This window comes from Enoplosus armatus, chromosome 17 (genome assembly GCF_043641665.1).
Source record: "Enoplosus armatus isolate fEnoArm2 chromosome 17, fEnoArm2.hap1, whole genome shotgun sequence".
NCBI lineage: Eukaryota > Metazoa > Chordata > Actinopteri > Centrarchiformes > Enoplosidae > Enoplosus > Enoplosus armatus.
This window is the reverse complement of record NC_092196.1, coordinates 1,956,346-1,980,054: the sequence shown is the minus strand read 5'-3', so window position 1 is coordinate 1,980,054 and position 23,709 is coordinate 1,956,346. Positions and strand designations below refer to the sequence as shown.

The following is a 23,709-nucleotide window of genomic DNA, read 5'->3' as shown; positions in this document are numbered from 1 at the left end:
ATGTGGGACCAGGGATGTAAAAAAAATAGTCCTTAACGGGGACCTAATATTCTCACTACTTTTACATACGTTTACCTCATTATTTGGCAACTTTGGCGACGTTTAGTATGAATATCCGACATTGTAACAGAAAATAAGGAAAAGCATAATAGGTCCTCTTTAATGTTAATTGTATTTCATTACACCATTTATCAAAAATTATAAACCTAAAAATGACAAAGCAAATGTATCAGCTCGAAAACGTATACATACACAATATTTATAACACCTGGACAGTATTGGCAACACTGGCATCACTGATGGCAGAGGCCGGCAGTATTACTGTTCAACCAGCTTTCTAATCTGACTGCGACCGGTCTGGGTGAAAACAAGGTCAGTGCCAGCTGTCGGCATCACAGGCCTCATCTTCAAGCCCTCAAATCCACTCCAGACAACGCGATCCTTAATTGTGAGTTGACAAAGGTAGTAGTGGATTTTGCATATTTAAAATGAGCGAGGCTGTCGCACCGTGAACGCGTCAGCCCTGATGTTTCCTAAAAAAAAAGTGGTATTTTCTGCCTGAAAGTGTAATCCTCAGTGAAGAGACGCTGACACAGGCAGGATTTACACCTCAGCTGTGTCAGAACTCAGAAGTAAATAGTGGTAATAGCTCTTGTGATGTCGCCTGTGGATTTATTGGGCAGGTCCGAGTACGCGTATGTAGAACTGCCTGGATGTGAGGCAAAGCGACGTCTTTTTCGATTTATGAGGGTTAAAACAATGTCGTGTGGTGTAGTTTCGAGGTGATTATTGCTCTTAATGTGGTGATGGATTCTCACAAAGTGGTGCCAGTGGTGAGGTAGAATGTCAGCAGACTGGGGGGGGGGGGGGCTTAACCTAGGGCAGTGCTCCTGACGAGATGAGCCTCGTGTGTTAATCTGTGCTTTGTGCTTTAACTACCCTGCAGCCCAGAGCACGGGAGCTGGAGGGGAGGAGAGTGGATGGCAGGGAGGAGGGGGGGATTATGCCTGCCCTCCCCACACACACAGATCCCCTCTACGTCTAAGTTAAAACTAGCTTGGCACAAGCTACATGCTTAGTAACAGCCCATATTGGCGACAGGTGTTACACAGATTGTTATTGACAAATGGTATCGGTGTTGCCAGGTGTTCAATAATTGTCGTATTGTTTATGATTATAAAGTCTGCTTCATTGTTGTGATCATGTCCAGTCGTTTCAGTGTGAAATGAACGAGCTGGCCCTGCTGGTGGCACCCTTTTTTACCCAGTCATCTGTTGCTGCTGGTTTGTTAAAGAGTTGTCAAGTTTGAGGTCGTCTTTTTGTTCCGTCCAAGACCAATTTGTTATGTACCTTTATGTACCACTGAGCCAACGTGGCCGCTTCTCCGGGTTGTAGATCCGTCATCTACACAACAGCAATATGACAGGAAGACAACAGGAGGCAGATGTTTACCATCAGGTTACCAAATTTACCTTATTTTTCCGTGCATAACCTCTGGAAATACTGCTATCAGGTCAACAGCAGTCTGCAATGCAAAAGCGCAGTTAACAAAGAGGGGTGCAGCTCTGATTACCAGAAGTAAGACGACATTGTTGCTTTGTTTACAATTTGTTTTATTTGGTGTAATCATAAAAAAAAAACGTAAGACAGAACGCTTTCGTCCAAATATTCACAAAACCAGAAAAAAAGGAAAACAAAAACAAGAAAACACAGATCAAGCATGAGACAGGGACGTACAAACATTAAACATTAAAGGTCCCACATTGTAGAAAGTGAGGTTTCCACGTCTTGTTTGATTATAAAGCAGCTCTAGGTGCTGTATGAAAGAATCAAAACGCTCAGTCCACGGAGAAATGAAACACAGCCCGTATACAGACACTGCGCCTTTAAACGAGCCGCCAGGACTTCCGTAAGGTTGGGTTGTGATGTCACAACTATACAGACATAAAACGGCTTGTTTCAGACAGAGGGTGAACTGAGGGGCTGCATGAAGGGCCAGTAGAAGATAAATCAGGACTTTTTTCAACTGTGAATCGTGCAAAGCTGCTCCAGTGGAGTCCTAGAATGAAAATATAGAGCTGGAAATGAGCGTAATATGGGACCTTTAAAACAAAATGAAATGGAAGAAAATCAAACAAGCAAGGAGTTAAGCATACAGCTGAAGCGCGACACAGGATAACATATTTATTTCCATAGCTTTCACGGCCTGCCCACAACCATGAGAGCAACAAAGACTGCTGGTTCCTTCCACATGACAGACTTAAATTTGTGACACAAAGATTTAGTAATTGAAGGTATTATGCATTAGATTAGATATTAAATACATTCACTTGTCTCTACTCTTTCCATTTCCTACAGTAAAAAGGTTTTGGTCCGCTGTTTCACAGTGTGGCCCCCAACACACTGAAAGGTTTTAGAGCCAAAAAGAACCACATCTATGAAAACGTTTGACGATTAAGCCTATTTGAAATGTCACCACCATGATTTCAAATGTTGTATCATCTAATTGGGTTATTTTATTGTAATCAATCATTTTGTTCACTTAATTAAGTATCAACTCTAGGTTCAGTCTTGGTCAATCAAACTGATTACAAGTGCATCTTTCCATCCGTGTCCGTGGCTAACAAACTCTCATCCCAATAATGTTTCTCTTTTGGCTTCCCTGAATAGGAGAGAATTTGCTGAGTTGCTGGAGAAGTACGGGTCTAATGGTAGCACAGGATCAACACGGAACTCTCCCATCCAGCAAGGTAGGCAAACCCCCTACTAAGTCTTTTGTATGACGCATTACACCTCCAATTTTTTTCCCCCAGAAGCAGTAACTGTAATTTAATGCGGGGAGAGATCTCCCGCTCATGTAAATGTATGTGGAATTGCATTTCTGTGTTCACATTCTTGTACAAAACACCTAGTTCTATGTAAAAAAAACAAAAAAAAAACAGAGACCTTTCTACATTTGACAGGCTACCAAGCCTCAAGGGTAGATGGAGTAAGTCTGCCTTTAAAAATGGCTTATGACAAGTGCACTTGTCCATTAAGCAATTGCCAACATCTGTTTCAGTTTGGGAAGGAGGCAGCCAGCTGGTACGGATTTTATTAAAACGCGGCTTCAGCACATGAGCAGTCTTGTGTGCGCTGTGTGCAGAGGATGTTGATAATACATCAGCGCCAGAATGAGGGCCATCCTGTTCACGTAAAGCAAAGATCGGTTGCGTTTGCAGTACGGCAAAACACTTGAGACTGTTCCTGTGCTTTGGCTCTCCATACGCTCAAACATGACAGGGAAGATAATGATACTGTAGGGGGGCCGGGGCTTGAAAAGGAACTAGTTTGTACGAGAAGTCGTCTGACCGTGTTAGAAATCAATCGTGTTTAAGAGTTGTTTCCGAACAACCACACTTGAAGGTGGGGAGGACGTCCTCCATTGGAGATGGAGCATGAAAATAAATTACATCAGTGCATTAAACTCCCGCCCTAAGAATTTGAAATGTGTGTGATGGGATCGTAGGTTTATTACAGCAAAACGTCAGCAAATGTCGGCGTATGAAACACTTTTGTTTGCGATGCACAAGAAGTTTAGGGCAACGGTAACGCTCACTTCCCCCCATTCATATTAATAAACAAACATGGTGCGAGTACATGACGGAGCGCTTGAGTGTTTTTCTTTCATCTAGTGCTGTGCTTTCCTACCATTTACTCACTTAGAAGCAGATGTTCACCCCAGGCTGTAGATAAAAAAAAAAAAAGTCTGGGGGATATTGGGGCAGTTGGTTTTTGGTCAGCGTATTGGGTATTATTCGGTGCTTGGAGTTGCTCCGGCTTAAGAAATGTTTAACAGGACGACACAAGCTTTTCAGTGGAGAGCCTCAGTGCCGCTGCAGGAGCCATTTGCAGCAGCAGCACATTGTTGAAGGCTTCTGTTTCAGTGCAGTATGTCTGAAATGTGTGAAAACACGCATCAAGAGAACATCATGTTTGCTTACTACCCCTCATCTAAATGATTACTTAACGAGTGTGTATCTCTAATTGTTGTTACACCCCCCAGCGAAGCACAGGTTGAATGACCGTACTCACCCGTTCTCTATATTTTTCTGTTTTCGTTCTTTCTTCCCATTCCAAAGGAGGCCGCTACCTGGATAGCACATCGTCTGGTTCCTCCTCTCGCTCCCAGAGTCCCTTGTTGTTGAGCCCGGCAGGATCTCAGAACATGTACAACAACAGTGGGCCCATGCTGCGCTCCCTCAGGTAAGATTAGTGTGCACAGGATTCACATCGACCGCGACACTGCTCTCCTGTTGTTCACAGACTGAGTTGGCAAACATTTTTGATAAGGATCCCTACATTTCTAAAGAATACTGAACATATCTTTGGTATATCTGCAACACAGTCTCTTCTTGTTAGTAGCCGACATATACACCTATACAGATATATATGTGATAAGCTAATGTCGGCCAATGTATCACTTTCAGTGCGCGTGACTGTGCAGAATTAGTAGAGTATCCCTGGAGGCATAATAAAGGTTGATGTCTACCATAGGCCCGTGGCACACTGGGCCACTTCATTTACAAAAAACAGAGCCCTTTTTCTTTACTTCAGATACTGACGTGTCATTGTGTCGTTGTGTTCTCAGTCATCCAGGTGAAGGAGTGATTCAGCTCATTTCAGTGGCGCGGTCCAGCAGTTTGGGCATCACCATGGGCGGAGGCTCCAACAGGCCCGACGGCCCCGCGGTCTTCATCCAGGAGGTGCTGTCTGGAGGAGACTGTCACCGGGTAAGGAACGAGGCGGAGTAAAACAAAACCCCGAAACTGCAGGTATTGAAGGAGAAGGAGCGATGAAGGGTGTAGCGAAGGGAATAATGTTCACCCTAACAATCTGACAGACACACAACCATCGGTGGCTTATTTACGTTAACATGTTAGCCCACAGTTTCCTACTTACGCAACCAGCAGACACATGGACTCTCATGGACTATGGTTGATTTGGACTTTATCTCCCTCTGTTTTGGTCATGTTTCCATGGTAGCAACCACATTTGTGACTGAATGAATTGCATCAGATTGTTGTCTACAGCCTACAATCAATCGCAGCTAACAAATTGGTAACAACGGTATGAATCGTATTGTTACTTGAGGAACGTGACACATTCAGTTCAGTATGCTCACTGTATCCCCTGAGCACTGACTGGAGGACCACGAGGATACCTGGATAAAACACGACTGAGGTGGATGCAGTGCAGCAGGGAAATTAAGTGAAGACAATGGAGGAAGGTAAAAGAGAGACAGATGAAGAAGTTACTGAAAGTTACGTATACTGAAAGTAACATTTACTGAAAGTAAATGTAGCGTTTACTAAAAGTAAAGTTAACTGATAGTAACGTTTACTGAAAGTAACATTAACTGAAAGTGACGTTTACTGACAGTAACGTTAACTGATAGTAACGTTATCCGATAGTAACGTTACCCGATAGTAACGTTACCCGATAGTAACGGTAATGCTAACGTTTAGTGGTAGTACACAAAACATGCAAAGCCATGGAAGGTGAGCTGGAAACTTAAGCTAATCTGTTTAGTTTCAGCGTCACAGGGATCTGTTACTACTCCTTAATTGGTGTTAATGGGGAATTAAGTTGTGTGAGTGCTGTAGGTTGCCAACACTTCCTATTAGGTTAATAATATTAGGTTAAGAAGCACAGATATAGTAGTGTAGAGTTATCTGACCTTCTCTCCACTGGACACCACTAAAAACACATAATGATCTGAATCAAACTTTCTTGGCTGTTGCTACAGCAACACAGCCGGGGTTTGACAGTTCATTCTTCACCTTGGAAACAGCAGTTGACAAAAACAGTCGCACTCACGCGTAAAACTGCACAATCATCATCTAAAACTGTATGCATTCATAATGTATCCTCTCAACAATAAACCAGCTAACTGGTGCAGGGATCCTACAAATATGTTATGTGTACATATACATATGTGATGCTAATACTGGAATAGTCAGCCCCACCAGGATCTTGAGGAGTTTTGCCGTGGTTATGGTTGCCCAAAATGACTGAACTTATTCCAAGTAAATAATGATCCTCAAAAGATTCCGCGAAGAAAGTTTGGATTTTGACAAATACAGTAGGTGTAGTGGGGGAGCTTGCAAGCTGTGTCCCAATTCAGGGATGTAACTTCGAAAAACACTACAAGTAATAATATCAGTCGTGCACAGTTAAAGTGCACTGTGCCATAACTCCTTCCTTGTTTCTCCTAAAACACAGAATATAAACAGTACTCCTCTGTTATCTGTAGTGTCACCTTGACTCCCTGAAGGAAATTACCATCAGGTGACAAATACAGTCCTGTCGGCTCATTAAGTCCTGTTGAATATTTAGGAATCCATGCTGGATGAAAGAATGTTAAAAACTTGCTTGAATATTTCTTGAATGTTTGTGTTGTTTTGGTGTCAGTGCTGCTCTATCAGAGCGGCCCCAGAGTCCCAGAGCAGACACACTACACCAAGAGTGAAGGTCAGCCATGAAGCTAGGACTCTGCTTAGGGCATCACCCTGCTGCTGCTCCCTGTCACACACACACACACACACACACGCACACGCACACGCACACACACATACACACACTTAATTACAATGGAGAGGATTTTGTCTTGCGTACTGGTAGAAACGCACATGCTGCAGGAACAGCACTTAACAAAAGTTACTCAAACAGGAGGATATAGTGCATTTGTTGGGGACTATTTTCAGTGGTGCATTACTCCACATTTGGTGCTCAAGTGAGTGTCTCCATTAACAGAATGAAGTTCATAGTAAATAAATGAACTACATTGTGTGTGTTCATGGTAATAAAGGAACACGTCACCGAATATACCCAGTATACAATATACTTGTTATTAGGATTCGTTCATTGTTGGTTTTGTTATTTTCATGGGATTTTTTTGACAAAAAGAAAAATGTCTAATCTGTGGATCATTACACATCCCGTTTTTGTTTTGTATCCTGAGAGCATCTGATTATTTGTTTCCGCCCTAAGACCAGCTCCTAGCCTGGGGCTGAAGGATCTTGCACAGGAAGCGAGTAAGGGTTGATGTGAAAGAGAGAGAGAGAGAGAGAGAGAAGTGAATGTCCCATTTATCCTGAGGGGATAGTTGCTGGTAAACATGATGGATGAGCTCTGTGCCCCTGGCCACAGTGTCTCGAGGGGTTATGGGGAACACAGTCATTTGTGATTGACAGAAACGAGGCAACAAGTGCCGGATGCTGCAAAAATGGACATCAACATTCTTTGTCCAGGGTTGAGATCTTGGAACAACGGCGGCATCGCTAAGAAGTTTTAGCTTTAACATGAGCAAGTCATGCGATCAGACGCAGCAAACGAGCTATGCAGTGATCCTATGTGCTGGTGCACTGAAACAGTCACACACACACACACACACACCCTCCTGTTTGCACACATCGCTGCCTTTCTTCCTTTTTTCTCCGGCTCCCTCTGCTTCTCTCCTCACAATCCCATCCTCCTCGCCTCTCCGTCCACCCACTCACTGCTGTCCACAGTAGGCAGTGAGACAACGAAGGGAAGCAGAAGAATGAAGGGGAGAGACAGAGAACGCAGGATTCTGCGCTTGTGTTTGTCAACGCTGTTTATAAGCTAGATGTTTGTTCTTGTTGCAAGGTTTTTACATCATTTGGATTCAAGGTGCCAGTGAATCACAGAGAGAGGGCCTCAGGGCTAAGAATACATCCCATGATCCCTGTGGAAAGTTGTTTGGGCACTGGTTTGTACGAGAAGGGGTTTATATGAGCTGTACATGTTTAGATTACAAATAGAGCAGGTCTAGACCGTTCTCTTTAAAGTGTCATGAGATTGACTTTTGCTGTGATTTGGTGCCATATAAATAAAATTGAACTGAATTGAATAGATTGCCTCTCCATCTCTGACGATAAGTCAGAATCGGTCACTCCCGGAACACCCATCGCTTCAGCAGTTACACATAAAAACTATGTGAATTCAAATTGACTGCCCTTTTTGTGGCCATTCCTGGTGTTGTTTGTTGCCCTCATGCTGCAAATATGTAGCCTCGAAAAGGCGCCGAGAATCTCTGACTGGCTGAGATGAAAGATTCACTCACATTTAACCTGTAGCCTCTAACAGTACATGCTTTAGTAAGAGAAAAACATTATCATTATCATTTATAAGTGATAATATGTCAGATGTGTTCTTGGCTTGCTCCACTGTCCCCCCCCCCCCCCCCCCCCCCCCCAAGTGGCAGCTTTAATTCAAAGAACGAATTAGCATAAAATGTACACACGAACTCATGCAGACACGCATTTATAAGGTTCCTGAAGAAAACCACAAATCATTTTAAACTTCATAGCCGTCTCTCTCGACACACACACACACACACACACACACACACACACACACACTGCATTAACCCAGCGTCAGTGTTGAAGGATTTTCTCAGGGATGAGGCGGCAGTGCAGCAGGCATGTCTGCATGAGATTTCCCTTGGCCCATTTGTTTTCCGACTGACCTGCGGACTCGAAATCCCCAATAACAGATGGTGAACGGTACAGGGCAGCAAGACTACATGCAACTGTGTTAGAGACGGGGCACGGTAAAGCAAAGCTGTATATTCAACGCTCATGTCATTAAGTCTATTTAACTCACTCGGCGCTGTACATGAATGCCTGGCTCTGTTACAACAGCTACCGATGCTGACTTCCTCAGCTTCTCGGTCTTCTGCTTATGGAAGCAGGTTGTCCATTTCCTCCAAATCCCAGCTCTTAATCCCCCCGTGTCATGTAGGAAGCAAGCTAGCATTTCATGCACTGTGCTTTGCTGTATGGGATGAGTCAGCTGGGGAATTATAAAGTCCTCCCATTTATCAGAACTGTAGTAGCTATAAGGTGGCAAGATAGATTTGTATGTAGGCAAGTGAGGAAGATGATCTTCAGCAGCTGTGTTTACCAGTGGAGATCATCAGTAATGAGCATCAACATGTTATTAACTCTCACAAAGCCTGCCCTCAGTTTGAGCTCTGCTTATTGTTCAGTAGTTCAGAATACAGCCATCACAGAAAATAGGGCACCAGTGTGGTTTTATAGCTCAGCATGACAACAGGCTCTGTCTCCTTGTTGTGTAGGACGGACGTCTGAGGCCTGGAGATCAGCTCATTGCCATTAACAAGGAGTCCTTGATAGGTGTGACCCACGAGGAGGCCAAAAGCATGCTGAACAAAGTCAAATTCAGGTGGGTGGTGCCCGCACTGCTTCTTCTGCATATATGTACGTCACTGTGCACACGCTTATGTGTTCGTATTTTTATGCATTGTGTCTCCAGCCAAGACAGCGTGGTTGAGATAGCCTTCATCCCGGGGAAAGGACTTTTTCCAAGCAGCACCTCCCTCCACAATGGGGTCCAGCGAGCTGCGGGCAACAACTACAACTCTGGACGCTTAAAAGTCCACATCAGATCACCTGAGGTCGGCTATGCTTCGTTTCAGCGATCAAAAACATATCACAAGGTTTTGGACACTCTGTCAATAGATTCCCAGATTTCGTATTTCTTTGCTGTTTTATGACTGTAGCAACAGAAACAAACATGAAACAGCAGGAGCAGTATTTCCCAGTGAACCCAGTGGTCTTTCTCAGCAAGGCTGGGTTAATTTTAATCTGATGTGTTATTGTTATTTGTGGAACCTGGAGTGTGCCACTGAAATAATCAGACTTTTACTGACTTTTACATGTTTATGATGATTAATTTATAAATTAAAATAATATATTTTATAATGAATCCATGAATTGATTCTGATTTTACGATGTTTTTTTTTCTTCTTTGCAGATCTGTACAGAGGAGCCAGCACCAGTGTCCTCTCCTTCTCCTGACATCTGCCCACCAGATATTCATATTTCAGGTACAAACACCTCACTATACTGTTTCTCTTGCATTTTTGTCCCATATGTAATTAAAATTGCTCCTCTCCTCTGCTGCTCCTGTGTAGGGGTGTAGAGTGGGCTGTTGATTCACAGTGAGATTGGTAGTAATAAGAACTATTTCATATTACTGGCACTTATTTGATTCATATCAAACAATATTGCCCAATGCAACTTTAAAGGATGAGTCTGGCTATATACTATGTTTTTCTTACTGTCAGTGAATCCCATGTACAGAGATAAACCAACAGTGACTGCATCTACTAACAAGTACTGTGTGCGTATCACAAACTGTTAAAAACACATCAATGAGCCGCACTGTTGCAATGGGTGACATGTTCCTTCATTACTATGAACACACACACACACACTGTAGTTTATTTGGACTCAATCCCACATACGCCGTCCTGCTGCCTCAAATACTCACTGGAGCACCAAATGTGAATTAATCCACCGCTGAAAATAATAGGAAATTAGTTTTTTTTTTTTTTTAATTTAAACATATTTGTGAGCTGTTAAAGGTTTATGTGGTCAGTAGGAACCGATGGGCTTACGTCTGAGAGGCGCACACACAGGGTAGGTGAGTCAGAAAGTATTAAGAGACAGGCGAACATGTTGTTGGTTTTGATCTTCTCATGGGGTTTGATGACAGTAAGAGAAATATAGAATGCCAGCCTTATGCTCTTAGAAAATACACAGTGATGCATGTTTATATAATGACTTTACATATGTTTCGATGGTTGTTTGCCCTGTGATGATCACTCCTCTTGGTTATGACACTAATACCTACATTCACCATCATTGTCCACCCTTCTCTCCATCATCCTGTTTACTTGGATAACAGCTATGCCATAGAATAACCTTTGGAGGACTATTAAACACCTGCCGAGTCAAAGTTGAGATTTTCTCTGATTTGTCCTAGAAGTCCCTGAAATCAGACACATATGAGATAAACCCATCTGATCTGAGAATAAAAAAAAAAAAACGGGGGAACATTTGCTCCCTTACAGAGATTGGGGATTAGGTGGAGAGGAGAGGATGGGATTTAATCGAAACCGCAGCGCAACAGGGGACCTCAGAGTACACAGGAAATATGAGGGATCATGAGAAAGTCCCGTCTTAATAATAATGGTGGGTGTAGTTCATTGTTGTTCTTCAGTTTTCACTGGTGGCTCTGCGTTGGAGAGGGAATAAAACTCAGCATTAACAAGCCAAAAAAAAAGACGAGTCTGAGAGAAGATGACAGCCAGGGAACACAAGACAAGTCTGTGTTGTGATGGATCAGATCATTTCATCCTTCTTCTCAAGCTCAGTGCGTCTGCACAGCGGCTGCTGTTTCAAACGCAAGCGAAAATCTCTCTACCTCAAACCTGCACAGCTCAAGGATGATGATTAATCAGAATTAACATTGATTTAGTCATATGAAGGTATTATGTAATTATTACTGAGATCATCGTTGCTTTAAAGCACATCGGAGCATCCTAAAAAGAGTACACATGAAAACGATGTGAAAGCTATATGAAAACAGTCAGTGTTTATATGAAAGAAAAAGTGCTTGATAATGATATAGAAAGATTTCAAACAGACCAGTAGCTTTACTGTTAAGGGTCGCCCGTGGGTCCCAGCTCAAAGCCACCCGAGTGCCTTTCCCAATCCTATTGGCCTGGATTACCCCAGTCAAGGTTATTTTCTAGGTGCTGTGACCACTTAGCTCCCCTCCAGGCTCTTATTGGTTAAGCCAGTTGCTAGCCATGACAGATGTCTGCAGTTTGTGGTGAGGTGAGCTGGATATAATTCTTTTTTTTCTTTTTTTTTTTACAAAGACATGTGACATTGATTCATGGCAATAAATCATTTCTGTGTGGTTTCAGAATGATGGGAAGCAAGGGTGAAGCCTTGTCAATTGCATGTCAATTTAAGTAAAGTAAAAAGGTGCCACTGTCTGACCTGTCCACAGCGGGGGGGGGGCAGGTCATCAAAGGTGTCGAATCCTGTTAGGGAAGATGAACATGTCTGCGTGTCAAGGTCCATTTAGTAGCTGAAGCTTTTCAAGCTCAGCAGACCACACCATCCGTGTTTCGTCCTCGTTTAAGCCAACATTGACGAGAGTCCTTCAAGTGCTCAGAAAAAACTAATCCACGGCCAACTCCATCATCTGCTGATGAAGACCATGTGGTATGACTGAAAAGCTCTAGAACAGCTACTAAATAGACGTTGAGATGAGGGTTCGTGTGTGATACTGAAGTTACACACATCACACTCATACACACATTCTTTGGCCACGTTTTTACACCCAAAGAGTCCATACTTGTACCTCTGAAGTCAACATACAAACTCAAAATCTTATTGGCCCTTACTCGGCCCATACACGAGGCCCCAAAGATGTGGACAACATGAATTTAAAAAAAAAAAGGGAAAAAAGTGGTTTAACCGGGGGTTTTAAAGCACGGCTGTTGTCACGGCAGCAGGTCTGTCAATCATCACTACAAGTCAGGGATGGGAGGGGGTGATGGCGGTGGTGCAAATCCTTTGGGTGGGACGAGGAGGAGGTGGAGGGTAGTCACTGAAATCAGCTCATACCCCTAGCAACAGGGGCTGTGCAGACACACACACACACACAAATCTGGGACAGACAAACTCATCAAATTAATATTAGGCATTGGCTGTCTGCCCTCCCTGTTTTCACTCACTCTCATTTATATAATCACCCACCTTTCCTCCACTCCTCTCTTTTTTTTTTTTTTTTTTTTCTTTTTAATCATCTGCTTTTCATCCTCCCACCCAAACACACTCGCACACACACACACACACACACACACACACACACCTCCCCTATCACCACAACCACCCACTTCCAGCAAAATCCACTGAGAATATCTGTCCATCCACTCTGATATTACAGATTATCCAATGATATTTCTCCTTCTGTTGTTTACTATGTGTACTGTGGCCTCACGTACTTTCTCCTCGTTCTGTTTAGAGGCCCCTGGTTCATGATCGTATACAGATACTGTATTTGCTACATATATCTTTGCTACAATGGTCAGTGCTGTCCCCCTTTTGTCTTTAACAAAAATCAACTCTGTTTATTTCTTCATCATCATCTTCCTTCTCTTTTCTCCACCCTCCTTTTTCTTTTTTTCGCCTTCCTCTAGGTTCAACCAGCCAGAGGTCACCAACAGGGGCCAAACCTAAGATAACACTGGACCCCTACATACGCCTCAAATCGGACAAGTTAGACTTGGTGAGTCCAGTCCTCTGATTTAGAGAAGCCATACATCGAAATAGTTTTTCAGTTTGGAGTGTGTGTGTGTATTATGAATATTCCACCTGCTCTGATCAGCTTTGATTAGTGCATCACTGGCTGTCCCAGACAACTGACAGACAAATCTCTTTTCTTTTCACGCGGAGACAGGACGGCAGACTGACTGTCACCATAGGACGTTATACTGACGTCAGATGAGAACAATATTATTAACATACTGTTGTGTGGTGGGCGGTGGTGGTGGTGCGGCACTGTCACATGGGAAGGTAGAGCTGGATAGAACGTGTTCCATTTCAAAGTTTATACACAGTATCGGCTTTGACATGATTCTTCACACATCTACTGTAGATAAAAATGTAAATACAAGACTTATTGACCCAATAAATCGTACTGCACTGATTTATTGGATTATATCTCCATGGTGATGAAAATGAATAACACAAGTAAATGATATAATTTTGACCATTTGTGTCAACAACAGTACTTTAATACAACCATAACATAGCAGCCACGGTTTATCATGCATAAGTATGTTAGTCCTCACTTATTAATGGGAGAAATAACATCAGCTGTCAAATATTTTTTGTCTTCAAAACATATTGAAAACATATGTGGGGGGCAGCATGAATGCCCATACCAGCATTTCATGACAACCTGGCCAGTACTTGTTAAACCCGACATGCAGCGTGTTAATGAGGGAGTCTAACTGAAAGATATTTCCTCATTTTGTGATTTGATGGTGGTGTAGGGCGCTGCTAGACATATGTTGCTGAGGCTGAGATCTGGTGACGGGGGGGCGGGGGGCATAGCATATGATTCACATCATGTTCATACTCATCCGACCATTCACGGACAACCTCATGACCTGCATGGAAGACTCTCTCCTCCTGTTTTTAAAGAATCTCCATGAAGCAAATGTGCGCTGATGAGCCGTCTCGTTCTGATGAACTCGCTTGCAACTTTTTCACAGTTGTAGCACTTTTCACCCCCCCCCTACCCCCGAGCCCCGTCTTCATCTAATTATTGATCTCTCTCCAGCAGTCTCTCTCTGCTCTTCATTTGTACTGTATTATTTTTACCCTATCAGCACATTCTCTCTCTGTGCTGTCTGCCCTCCCCACCCCCCACCCCTCCAGCTTCCCATCTCTCTGCTGATAGTCTCTAGTTTCCTCTGCCGTGCTCTCTGGCTTTCTGTCTCTGTCCTCTGCATAGTTTCGTTGCCGTCATTCAGCTTTGATTTTTTTTATTTTGTCCGGATCCCGCTCAGCCGTAGGTTGACCCTAATCTACCAATTCATTAATGGGATTAGAGAGACAGAGAGAGTTTAAATGTTGAATACAGGCACAATTCTCTCTTGATCTGTTGGCTCCTTTGCAAAAGAGCGAGAGAGAGAGAGAGAGAGCGAGATGGATTATGGATATTTTTAGCTGCGAGAGCGACTGTAATAGGTAAGAAAAAGTAACAAAGGACAGAAAGCCAATGGCAAAAGAATGGAAGGAGAAACAAAGGTTGAACAGAGTACCATGCTTTCTCATTAAACGAGAGGGTAGTCGTGGTTTATGCATAAGACTGTATATCAACCTTGTGTAAGGTTTAGACAACAGATGGCCATGACAGGGGCTGACTGTTGCGCCAAGCGTAGTGTATAAAGGTCAGCCTTTCTACAAAATGTCATCACTGGATCGAAGATGAAAATGCATCAAGGTGTCTGTTGGTTCTGTAGTTTCGGTTTATTTTTGGTAGTAACATAAAAACCTTGAATTGAAAGATGCCATAACCAACTTAAAGGTTGTGTTTGAGCATCCCGGAGACTCTGGGTCTCTTTAACAACTCAACAACAACAACAACAAAAAAAACATACTTTATGAGAATTGCTTCCAAATCTGATTTTGAACTTGACACTGTTTTAGAAGTCTCCTGCTGAACAAAACCTGGTTTAATACAGTGGACTCTGAACTTGCTCTGCATCTGTGATTAACAGGACTTTGTGTACACAGCACAGCCCTCCCAAATCCAAGTCCACTGGGACTTCTGTCATTGGGAGTTTTATAACAATTGGTTCATGCAAGTTCTAACGGGAGCAAAGAAAGAAAAATATATTGAAGCACGAAACGATGAATGGCAGTGTGGAGAAGGCTTTAAAATCTCATGTAGACCATTGTGTGTGCAGATACAGTCATCAGGCTTTGGATATACACACAATACCTGTTATTAGGACACATTCATTGTTGGTTTGGGTGCTTACATGGGGTTTGTTGACTGTGAAAATATAGAATATCGGTAGACTTTCAAAGATTTGTTATTTTTACAATAACACAAATTGCAGTTTGATGAGTACATAGTTTTAGGGCTGTACCCCACTCAAAACTATGAATATCAATATGAATATTCAACCCTTCTTTTTTCATGAAGACTATCAAGCGACGCTTTATTGAACTGCCAGATTTTTGAACGGGGTTCGGTGGGACATTCAGGGTGTCAGCGACATTCACTAATATAGTAAACGAGCCAAGTTATCCCTCCGAGCGAATGCGTGCTAACTTACGCTAACAACGGATCAGAAACATGCGATAATATTTTTTTGCCAACACTAGAAACCAAACAAAAGCCCGGAGACTAAATCGTGTTAGGTTGCTGTGGCCTGTAAATTCAGCACTTCTAAGCAGAGCCTCCGTCTCACTCAGACTCACCCTGGGTCCGGGTCCAGCTGTCTGTACCTGTCGCAGACATCTTCACCGAGCAGACGGCATAACTTGGCGTAGTGGAATGATTTTTACCCCAGAGGGCAGCGTGAAAAGAGAGGAGCGCTCACTCTGCAGCTGCTTCTGGGGGCCGAAATGTCCCCAGAAACACACTGCGCACTGTTTATCTGTCTGTCTCTGTCTCTCAGGCTTTGTCCTTCCTCGGGTTGGACGTCACAGAGGAGAAGAGGAAGAAGCTGAGACAGAGTCTGACCACAGACCCACAAGGCACTGTGTCCTATGGAGGTGAAGCCAACTCACACACACACACACACACACACACACACACACTTGCACACGTTTCCAGTTGTGTCAAGGGCAGGGTGAAATATCTGTGTTGAAATCCTGTCCGATCACAGGCTTGGTGTGACGGCTGCATGTCAGTTTACTGGCTGTGTCACTTGTATATGGTCTTTGTTGCGTAAGCATGAGGCAGTTCTGGGAACAGTCACAGTGCAGCACGTCTATGACTCTGACTCTCATTCACAACGGGAGCTGGTTAATATATATACATATATATATATATATAGTATGAATTTGAGTAAATGATATATTATCATAAACACTTATAGGTATAAGACATAATGTCTTCCACAGGGCGTTCTGAAGCATTTGAAGTTACACGAAACATCAAATAACAAACGAAAATCAGACTTTTTTCTCACGGTTTCAAGTCCGGACTCCAGGATGATTGAGGGACAACAAAGTCATGTGGTGTAGGTTTCTAGGGCAACAAACATGGCACACCAGAGGAAAACTGTGTGTTTGAGCCAGATGAGCATTTTTTTTGTGCTTTTTTTGAGCTTATTTGGAGGCAGAATAATTCCCTGAACACGTTAGCTTACACTAGCTAGCAAGTTTTGTCGGCTTGTTTTTTTTTTTTAACAATGGCTGAAGACAATACGAGATTCTCTGAATATGTACGGCCACTCACTCGGTTAAAGTTACCATGAACCGACCAACCTGCACATGCTCACTCAGTGGATGGATGATACTGACAGGATGGCCAGACATTTAGCGCTACACCTACCTGACAGAGAAACCAAGCTAGTGTCGTAAAAAGAATCAGGGCATATAAATCTTTAGACGCCTATAACTATGCCCTGAATGGTCATGTAGGCCCACAAGACTTGAAATGCAAAGATTTAACAGATGAGTTTTGTCTCTGGCCACACAACAAGCTAACAAAGTTAGCTAATGCGCTAAAAGAGTTAGCGTAACGTATTCCTCAGAGTTCCCCAATTTCTGATGAGGAACCTTTAGACACATAACGTTACCCGTACCTACAACAGACAACAATTTATTTAACCTTAGCTGATATGAAGCGTGAACTACAAACACAAACATTTCTGGTGATCGCCTCGGTCTACATTTTTTCGGGAGGTTATGTAGCCGACTACTCTGAGGTGGTTCGTGTTTTGCCTCCAGTGTTTTGCCTCCGGCTAACACCGTGACGTAACCATGACGTCTGCACTAAAAGGGTCTATTAAACACACTTTCTTTAAATTTATAAATGAACATTTATACTATTATTAGTTCATGTCTGTATGAAACACTTATCCCTTCCTCTTAGCTGTATCGTTTAGAGCTGTGGTGGGCATGGTATCCCTGGCCATTCTGTCATCAATAGAAACATTTCTGTCGACTTTCAGACTTCGTGGAGGCCACCCGGAACACCTTCCAGGAGAACCTGGAGGAGCTGGGTTTGGGGGCGGGCCCCTTCATGTTTTCCTATCACGAAGCAGCTAGTTTGATGGACACGTCGGCCTTCCACTCCCCCGTAAGTAATCCTCGCAGCCCCTCACATGCCAGCACTCTTAACACAGGTCAAATAGAGGAGATGACCAGGATAACTATCTCTGGCCGTGTGTATGTGTGTGTGTGTGCAGACATATGAATCAGAATGCAGCTACAGTAGTGAGGAGATGGAGCAGTTTCAGAGCGAGGTGAAGCAGCTGCAAACCCAGCTGAAGCAGCTCAAGGTGAACACACACACACACACACATACACTCAACACAAAAGTGCTGGTGGACGGACGCAGCTGGTCTGACCTGCATGTGTCAGATATTCTCTTGGGCGCCATCTCAGCATTTCACTGAGAGTAACAGACTGACAAGAGTGACGTTACACTTCTGAGCCAGCAGGACGCACAACCGGCACGCAGTTGTGTTTTTTTTTTGTTTTTTTTTCAGAATTAGCTGTATGTTTGAACATTAACATTGTAATCCTTCAGATTTCAGAGTTCATTCCATTACTCCCTGCAATATTTAATCCTTCACTGAAAATGTCACAGAGCAATTTTTAATGAACAGTAGCAGTCATCGCTAATCTCTGTGACAAACGCGTGGCATTTCCTGTGGCTGCTTCATAATAAAAGCCAACCCATGTGGTTCAGCAGCAGTAGTAGGAGAGTTTGGTTTGTATTTAACTTAAAGGGGACCTATTCTGCTCATTTCCAGCTCCATATTTTCTTTTTGTGATTCCACTGGAGCAGCTCTGCATGATTCACAGTTCAAAAAAAGTCGTGATTTATCTTCTACTGGCCCTTCATGCAGCCCCCTCAGTTCACGCTCTGTCTGAAACAAGCCGTTTGAGCTCCTGTCTCTTTAAGGCCCCCCTTAAAAGCCCACTTTCTTCTGATTGGCCAGCCAAGAATTTCCAAAGGCAAACTGTGAACCTAACGTTACTAAACAACGTTTACATAAACATAAACATCTGGTCTGTGCCTGGAGCAGAGATACCATATAAGGAGCGTTCAGAGCAGTCTGAAGCCTGAGCTTTTGGCTCACAGGGATTACGTTTACATACGTTTACCTCATTATTTGGCAACTTTGGCAACGTTTAGTATGAATATCCAACATTGAAACATTATGATTATGACAGAAAATAAGGAAAAGCATAATAGGTTCTCTTTAACATTGCAAATACAACTACATCTCCTACAGCTGTAGGAGAGCAGAGATCAGTGAAGACCAAGACTTCTGTCAGTTACATGACATAACAAACCAGGGTGGGAAAGTTGGACCTGCCACACTAACAATGAGATGCAAATACGATAGGCCGTAAATAGTATTAAAGACTGAGGATCAGCGCTTTAAACTGTTTGTCACGGCGTGCAAGGTGGCACGACGCCAAACAGCCAAAGCTCGGGTTGGAAAACAACTGACACACCAAGTGAACCAGAAGGAGAGGTTTCCTATGTAGCGTGGCTTCACCCAGCCACAGAAGGCTCAGACCCACTGACCCGATGATCACAGCTGTAAAAAAAAACCCTGGGCTTCATCTGCTGCCTCTCTTGGCAGGTGATGCTGAAGGACATGGAGCACAGCAAGAAAACCCTGGAGGATGAGCTGCAGAAGACCTCAGAGGTGAGACACGAGCCGAGGCCAGTGTAGATGCTGAAATGCCAGAGAGATTTATCCCCAAAATGTAAAGCGTAAGAGTCGGTTTGAATCCAGCACGCGAAGATATTCATCTCGGAACATTCTGTTGTCCTTCCCAGAAAGCATGTCTGACCGTGGAGGAGAACACGCGCCTGAAGAGCCGCCTGCAGGCGGCCGAGGCCGAGGCGGGCCAGCGGCAGGCCGGCAGCGCGGAGCAGGACTACGAGGAGGTCATCCAGCTGCTGGAGGCTGAGATCAGAGACCTGAAGAACCAGCTGGCCAGCAAGAGGCAAGCGCGAGGAGTGGAGGCCACCAAGGTGAGTGTCGAGCAAGTCAAGTAGGTGGGGGTCGTCTGACTCGTCATCACAAAATGATGATTATCGCATTATTATTGCTGATTTTAGGGATCAAATATTGCATTTTCACATCTTTCACTTCCATGTTGTGCTACATTCCTGCTACTGTGCAAATCTAAATGATCATCAAAATGAGACTGGTCCTTATTCACAGTGCATCTCCTGGAAGCAAAATATAAATAAAATCGCACCAAAACTTTTTACGGTGACGTGCAGGACGGGGTTTTCAGTGAAGTGACGTTAGCGACGTTATATTCTTGTTTCGATCGTACTGCAGTTTGTGGCGTTTTCTCAGGTGGTTGAACAAGTTAGCTGAGTTGCTTTGCAGCGCAGATAAAAGTCTCACGCACTCACTGCATATGATTTGCTCTTGCTGAACATCACGAGCCCTAAATCCAAAAATACTTTTTGTACGGTGCTAAAACAAAGCGTGCACCCCAAAAGTGAAGCCAAAACATCTCAATCACCCCCCCCCCCCCCGGTGGCTGGCTGTTAGTGTAGGGAGTGCTTGATTTGACATGCATGCATAGTTTTTCTATGAGCGGAGCACGCATTTTGAACGTCAAGTTAAGTCATGTTGTCTCATTTACTTCCGGAGGTAAAGACGAGCTGACGGGTCTCGTCCTTGTCGCCACCATGTGCTGTGGGGCTCCGTGTCATAACCTTGTAATGTAAACTGCTAACCCCCCCCCCTTCACCTTCTGCCGCTGCACCATTCATAACAAAGCCTGCCTGAGGCTCGTACTTCTGTTGGGACAGGCAGGCAAACAACATGTAAGTATGTGAGAACCACCTCCTGTGACTGTGCAGACACGAACCTCTCCTTGCAGATGATGTCGTGTGGAATTTCAAAAATAAATAAATAAATAACCCATTGAGCAAAGCCTGTCCTCCCTCTATCCTCCGTCACCAGCCCGGAGGCCCCCGCAGCAGCCTTTGTGAAACGCATCAAGCTGCATTTTTCCAACAGCTGCTGCTGACGGAGCCCACAGAGCTCTCCTCTGTCTTTGGCTTTATGTTTATTTCCAAGGGGCTCTCAGGCTTACCGCCGCGCTACCTGTGGCTTTTCATCTCAGGTGGTTAAATCCTCTGGCTTTGAACGGGGGGGAATCAGCTGTGACAGTTTCACAGGATCCAGTGAAAAAATGGTGACAGAATAACAGAAATGAGGACAGCGACTGGAAAAAAAAAAAACCCACTGACAGCTGCTGAGTACATGGTCACGTGGTTAGATGAGTTTAACTATGAGGTCGGATCGACCAGAACCTCCTTCTTCTTCTCCTTCTTCTTCTTACTGTCTTCCAATCCTCTTTGCTTCATTGTTTCTCTACCTTTTCCCCCTTCCTCGTCTCTGCAGACAAATCTGCATTTAAGTGCATTTCCATCCACCTGTTTTTTTATGCACATTTTCAGTTTGCACATCACGAAACCTGAGTAGAAACAGCAGAAATCTGAAAAAAAATATGGCAAAAAAAGAAAATTTACGCTTGTCTGTGGGGTGAAAGCATCAAAAGTGTGACTTGGAAACCTGGCAAATGATGTCACCAATGAAAAAGATTCATTTAAATTTTGAAAAGTGACGCCTGCATATGTCAAATTAACCCAGTCAACTTTCAGTCAGGTCAAGTAGTTTATCTCCACGTAGCTACATTTGTAGATTCTGAGTTTGTTCCTCTTTTGGTTTGAGAAGATTCTCCCGTACGTGAAATTCGACGTCTTAAACAAAACAAACCGTTCAAAATCCCATCGGGATTCTCCGAAAAATGCGCAGAGCTGTAAACAAGCTGATATTTGTGAGATAGGTGTGTTTATTGCGCACACGGTGACGCAAATCGATGATTTGAATGTGATGCGTGTGTGTGTTTTTCAGGAGGAGGTGCTGGAGCTGAACAGGAGGCTGACAACCATCGACTGCCAGCTGAGGAAGTCGGAGCAGAGCAGGAAACACCTGGAGGTCTCCAACAAGAAGCTGCTGGGCTTCGCGCAGGTACGACGCAAACATTCGCTCGTCATCAGGTTTCCTATATTGAAGATATCCGTTTTGTTATAAATTCAATCAAACCCCATGTGCAGATTCAACGAGCAATGAATGTATCCTTACTTTGACTCAATCCCACATTCACCGTCCCGCTGCCCCCAAATAACTAGCCCCGCCAATTCACCAATGCAAATAAGTGTAGACGCTACAATCAATCAGAACAACGGAACGTGTGACGTAGCAGTGGGCTGCTAGGCTAGGTAGCTAGTTCAATTCATGTGGTTTCTAGTTCAACAGAATACACACACGGTTTGGCGTGCCATGATTTCATGAAGTCAACACTTGTGCGTAACGTCGTGAACTACATCCAGTAGCGGATTCAGAGCGTTCCACATCATCATTTTGTTTACGAAAAAATGCCTCTACGGCACTTAAACCCGCCCCATATTCGATAAACAGTTGTGATTGGCCCGACCTGAATCAGGCAGGTGAGGGGGGGGCAGACACATCTGCTAGTGCAAATAAAACATGAGCTCGCAGATTCGTCTGGGTACCAGGCTACCAAATACTACACTAGAGCACCAAATGTGGATTCATCCGCCGCTGCAAATAGTCCCCAACAAATGTACCATTACCTGCTGTTTTGTTTGATTAAAAACTACAGTGATTGAAGTACTTAATAGGCCTGTAAGACTGTCAGTAGATGGGGAACTGACGCCATGACAGTCAGCATCTGTTCTGTCGCATCTCATAATCCAGGCAGCCTGGATTCAACTGACAATCAAAAATATACCAGGACATTTCCAAACCTCCCCACGTTCCATATTACCAGTCTGCCCCCCAGTGGCTGAGAAGACACACTGCAGCCCCCTGCACCATTTGATTAAACCAGTGAAAACAATGCTGTCACAGAATCTCACAGAACTCTTCCATTACCTCTGTCCTCAGAACGTCCACAAAGTGCTGACGACACCCAGCCTGTTCGGAGGAGAAGGCGGGTAAGAGACTCTGAACGCCACATTATTATTATTATTATTATTACCTCTGCAGTGAGAGTCCTGCTGCAACACTCTTCCTGTGTGCGTGTGTGTGTGTGTGTGTGTGTGTGTGTGTGTTCTGTATATCAGGAGCAACAAGTCGTCCCCAGCCACCGACAGCCCCGACACCCCATCACCACTTCCTGATCCCGCCTTCCAACTGGCTGTGGAGGCCAAAGAGCTGGTGGCAGGAGTCTGCACCCCCCTTGCTGATGACAAAGGTACACTGGACCACTGCACGATGAATTGATTAGATAATAGAATCCTTTTTGCAACAATTTTGACAATCAATTAATGATGATTGATTAATACTGTTACTGTGTGCACTGAAAGTCTTTTTTTTCTGTCCAACTGTGATTGACCCGCAGCGTCAGGGAGCGCGCTGGAGGCAGCATCAGTCCCAGATGTCGGCCCTCACCAGATGTGAGCACCAAAGAGCCACTAGAGAGAAGACTGTGGGGAGGACCTGGGGCCGGGGGGGGCGGGCAGGCTGAAGAGGCCGAAATGAGCAGCTGAACCCACGAATGGACGACGCCGTGGGCGAGCCGACAGCACACCATCCGACACACCTTCTCAAAATAACGACACCGCAAACGTTTTAATGCCAAAAGTCTCGCACGCATTTCAATTAGTGTCTTCCTTTTGAAACATTCAACAAGTCTGTATGGAGGGTTCAGCTAGCGGGGATGTGTTGGTCTGAGTCGTGACCCCGAGGACTCTCCTCGCTCGACAATTCTATATACGTACAGGAGTCTCTGCCAAATATAAAAAACGTCTGCAGGAATTCTCTTTTTGTGTTACTCTGACAGCAGGTGGTGTTGGAGGAGCTGCATGACCGAGTCCACAACACACACATGCTGCTGTAAACCTTGTTAATACCCCCGACCTCTTTTCTAACCCCTCCCCCGTACCCACACTCACACACACACAGATCGACTCCATGGATTGCATGTTAAGGAGGACTTTGTTTACTTGGAAAGGAAAATCCAGAGCTGGTCCGTTCAACAAGACTCT

At 44.1% G+C, this 23,709-nt stretch overlaps 1 protein-coding gene across 1 annotated transcript in view; it reads left to right on the top strand.

Annotated features, from left to right (window-relative positions):
- Positions 1-23,122, top strand: part of LOC139299868 (syntaxin-binding protein 4) — a 44,016-nt gene extending 20,894 nt beyond the window's left edge. The window contains exons 6-21 of the mRNA XM_070922806.1: positions 2,671-2,750; positions 4,122-4,245; positions 4,631-4,772; positions 9,146-9,252; positions 9,343-9,484; positions 9,844-9,916; positions 13,091-13,179; positions 16,091-16,187; positions 17,594-17,721; positions 17,831-17,923; positions 19,244-19,309; positions 19,444-19,641; positions 21,551-21,667; positions 22,607-22,656; positions 22,786-22,916; positions 23,064-23,122. Of these exons, the coding sequence (XP_070778907.1) occupies positions 2,671-2,750; positions 4,122-4,245; positions 4,631-4,772; positions 9,146-9,252; positions 9,343-9,484; positions 9,844-9,916; positions 13,091-13,179; positions 16,091-16,187; positions 17,594-17,721; positions 17,831-17,923; positions 19,244-19,309; positions 19,444-19,641; positions 21,551-21,667; positions 22,607-22,656; positions 22,786-22,916; positions 23,064-23,122 (1,696 nt within the window). The remainder of the gene's footprint in view (positions 1-2,670; positions 2,751-4,121; positions 4,246-4,630; positions 4,773-9,145; positions 9,253-9,342; positions 9,485-9,843; positions 9,917-13,090; positions 13,180-16,090; positions 16,188-17,593; positions 17,722-17,830; positions 17,924-19,243; positions 19,310-19,443; positions 19,642-21,550; positions 21,668-22,606; positions 22,657-22,785; positions 22,917-23,063) is intronic.
- The last annotated feature ends 587 nt before the right edge of the window (positions 23,123-23,709 follow it).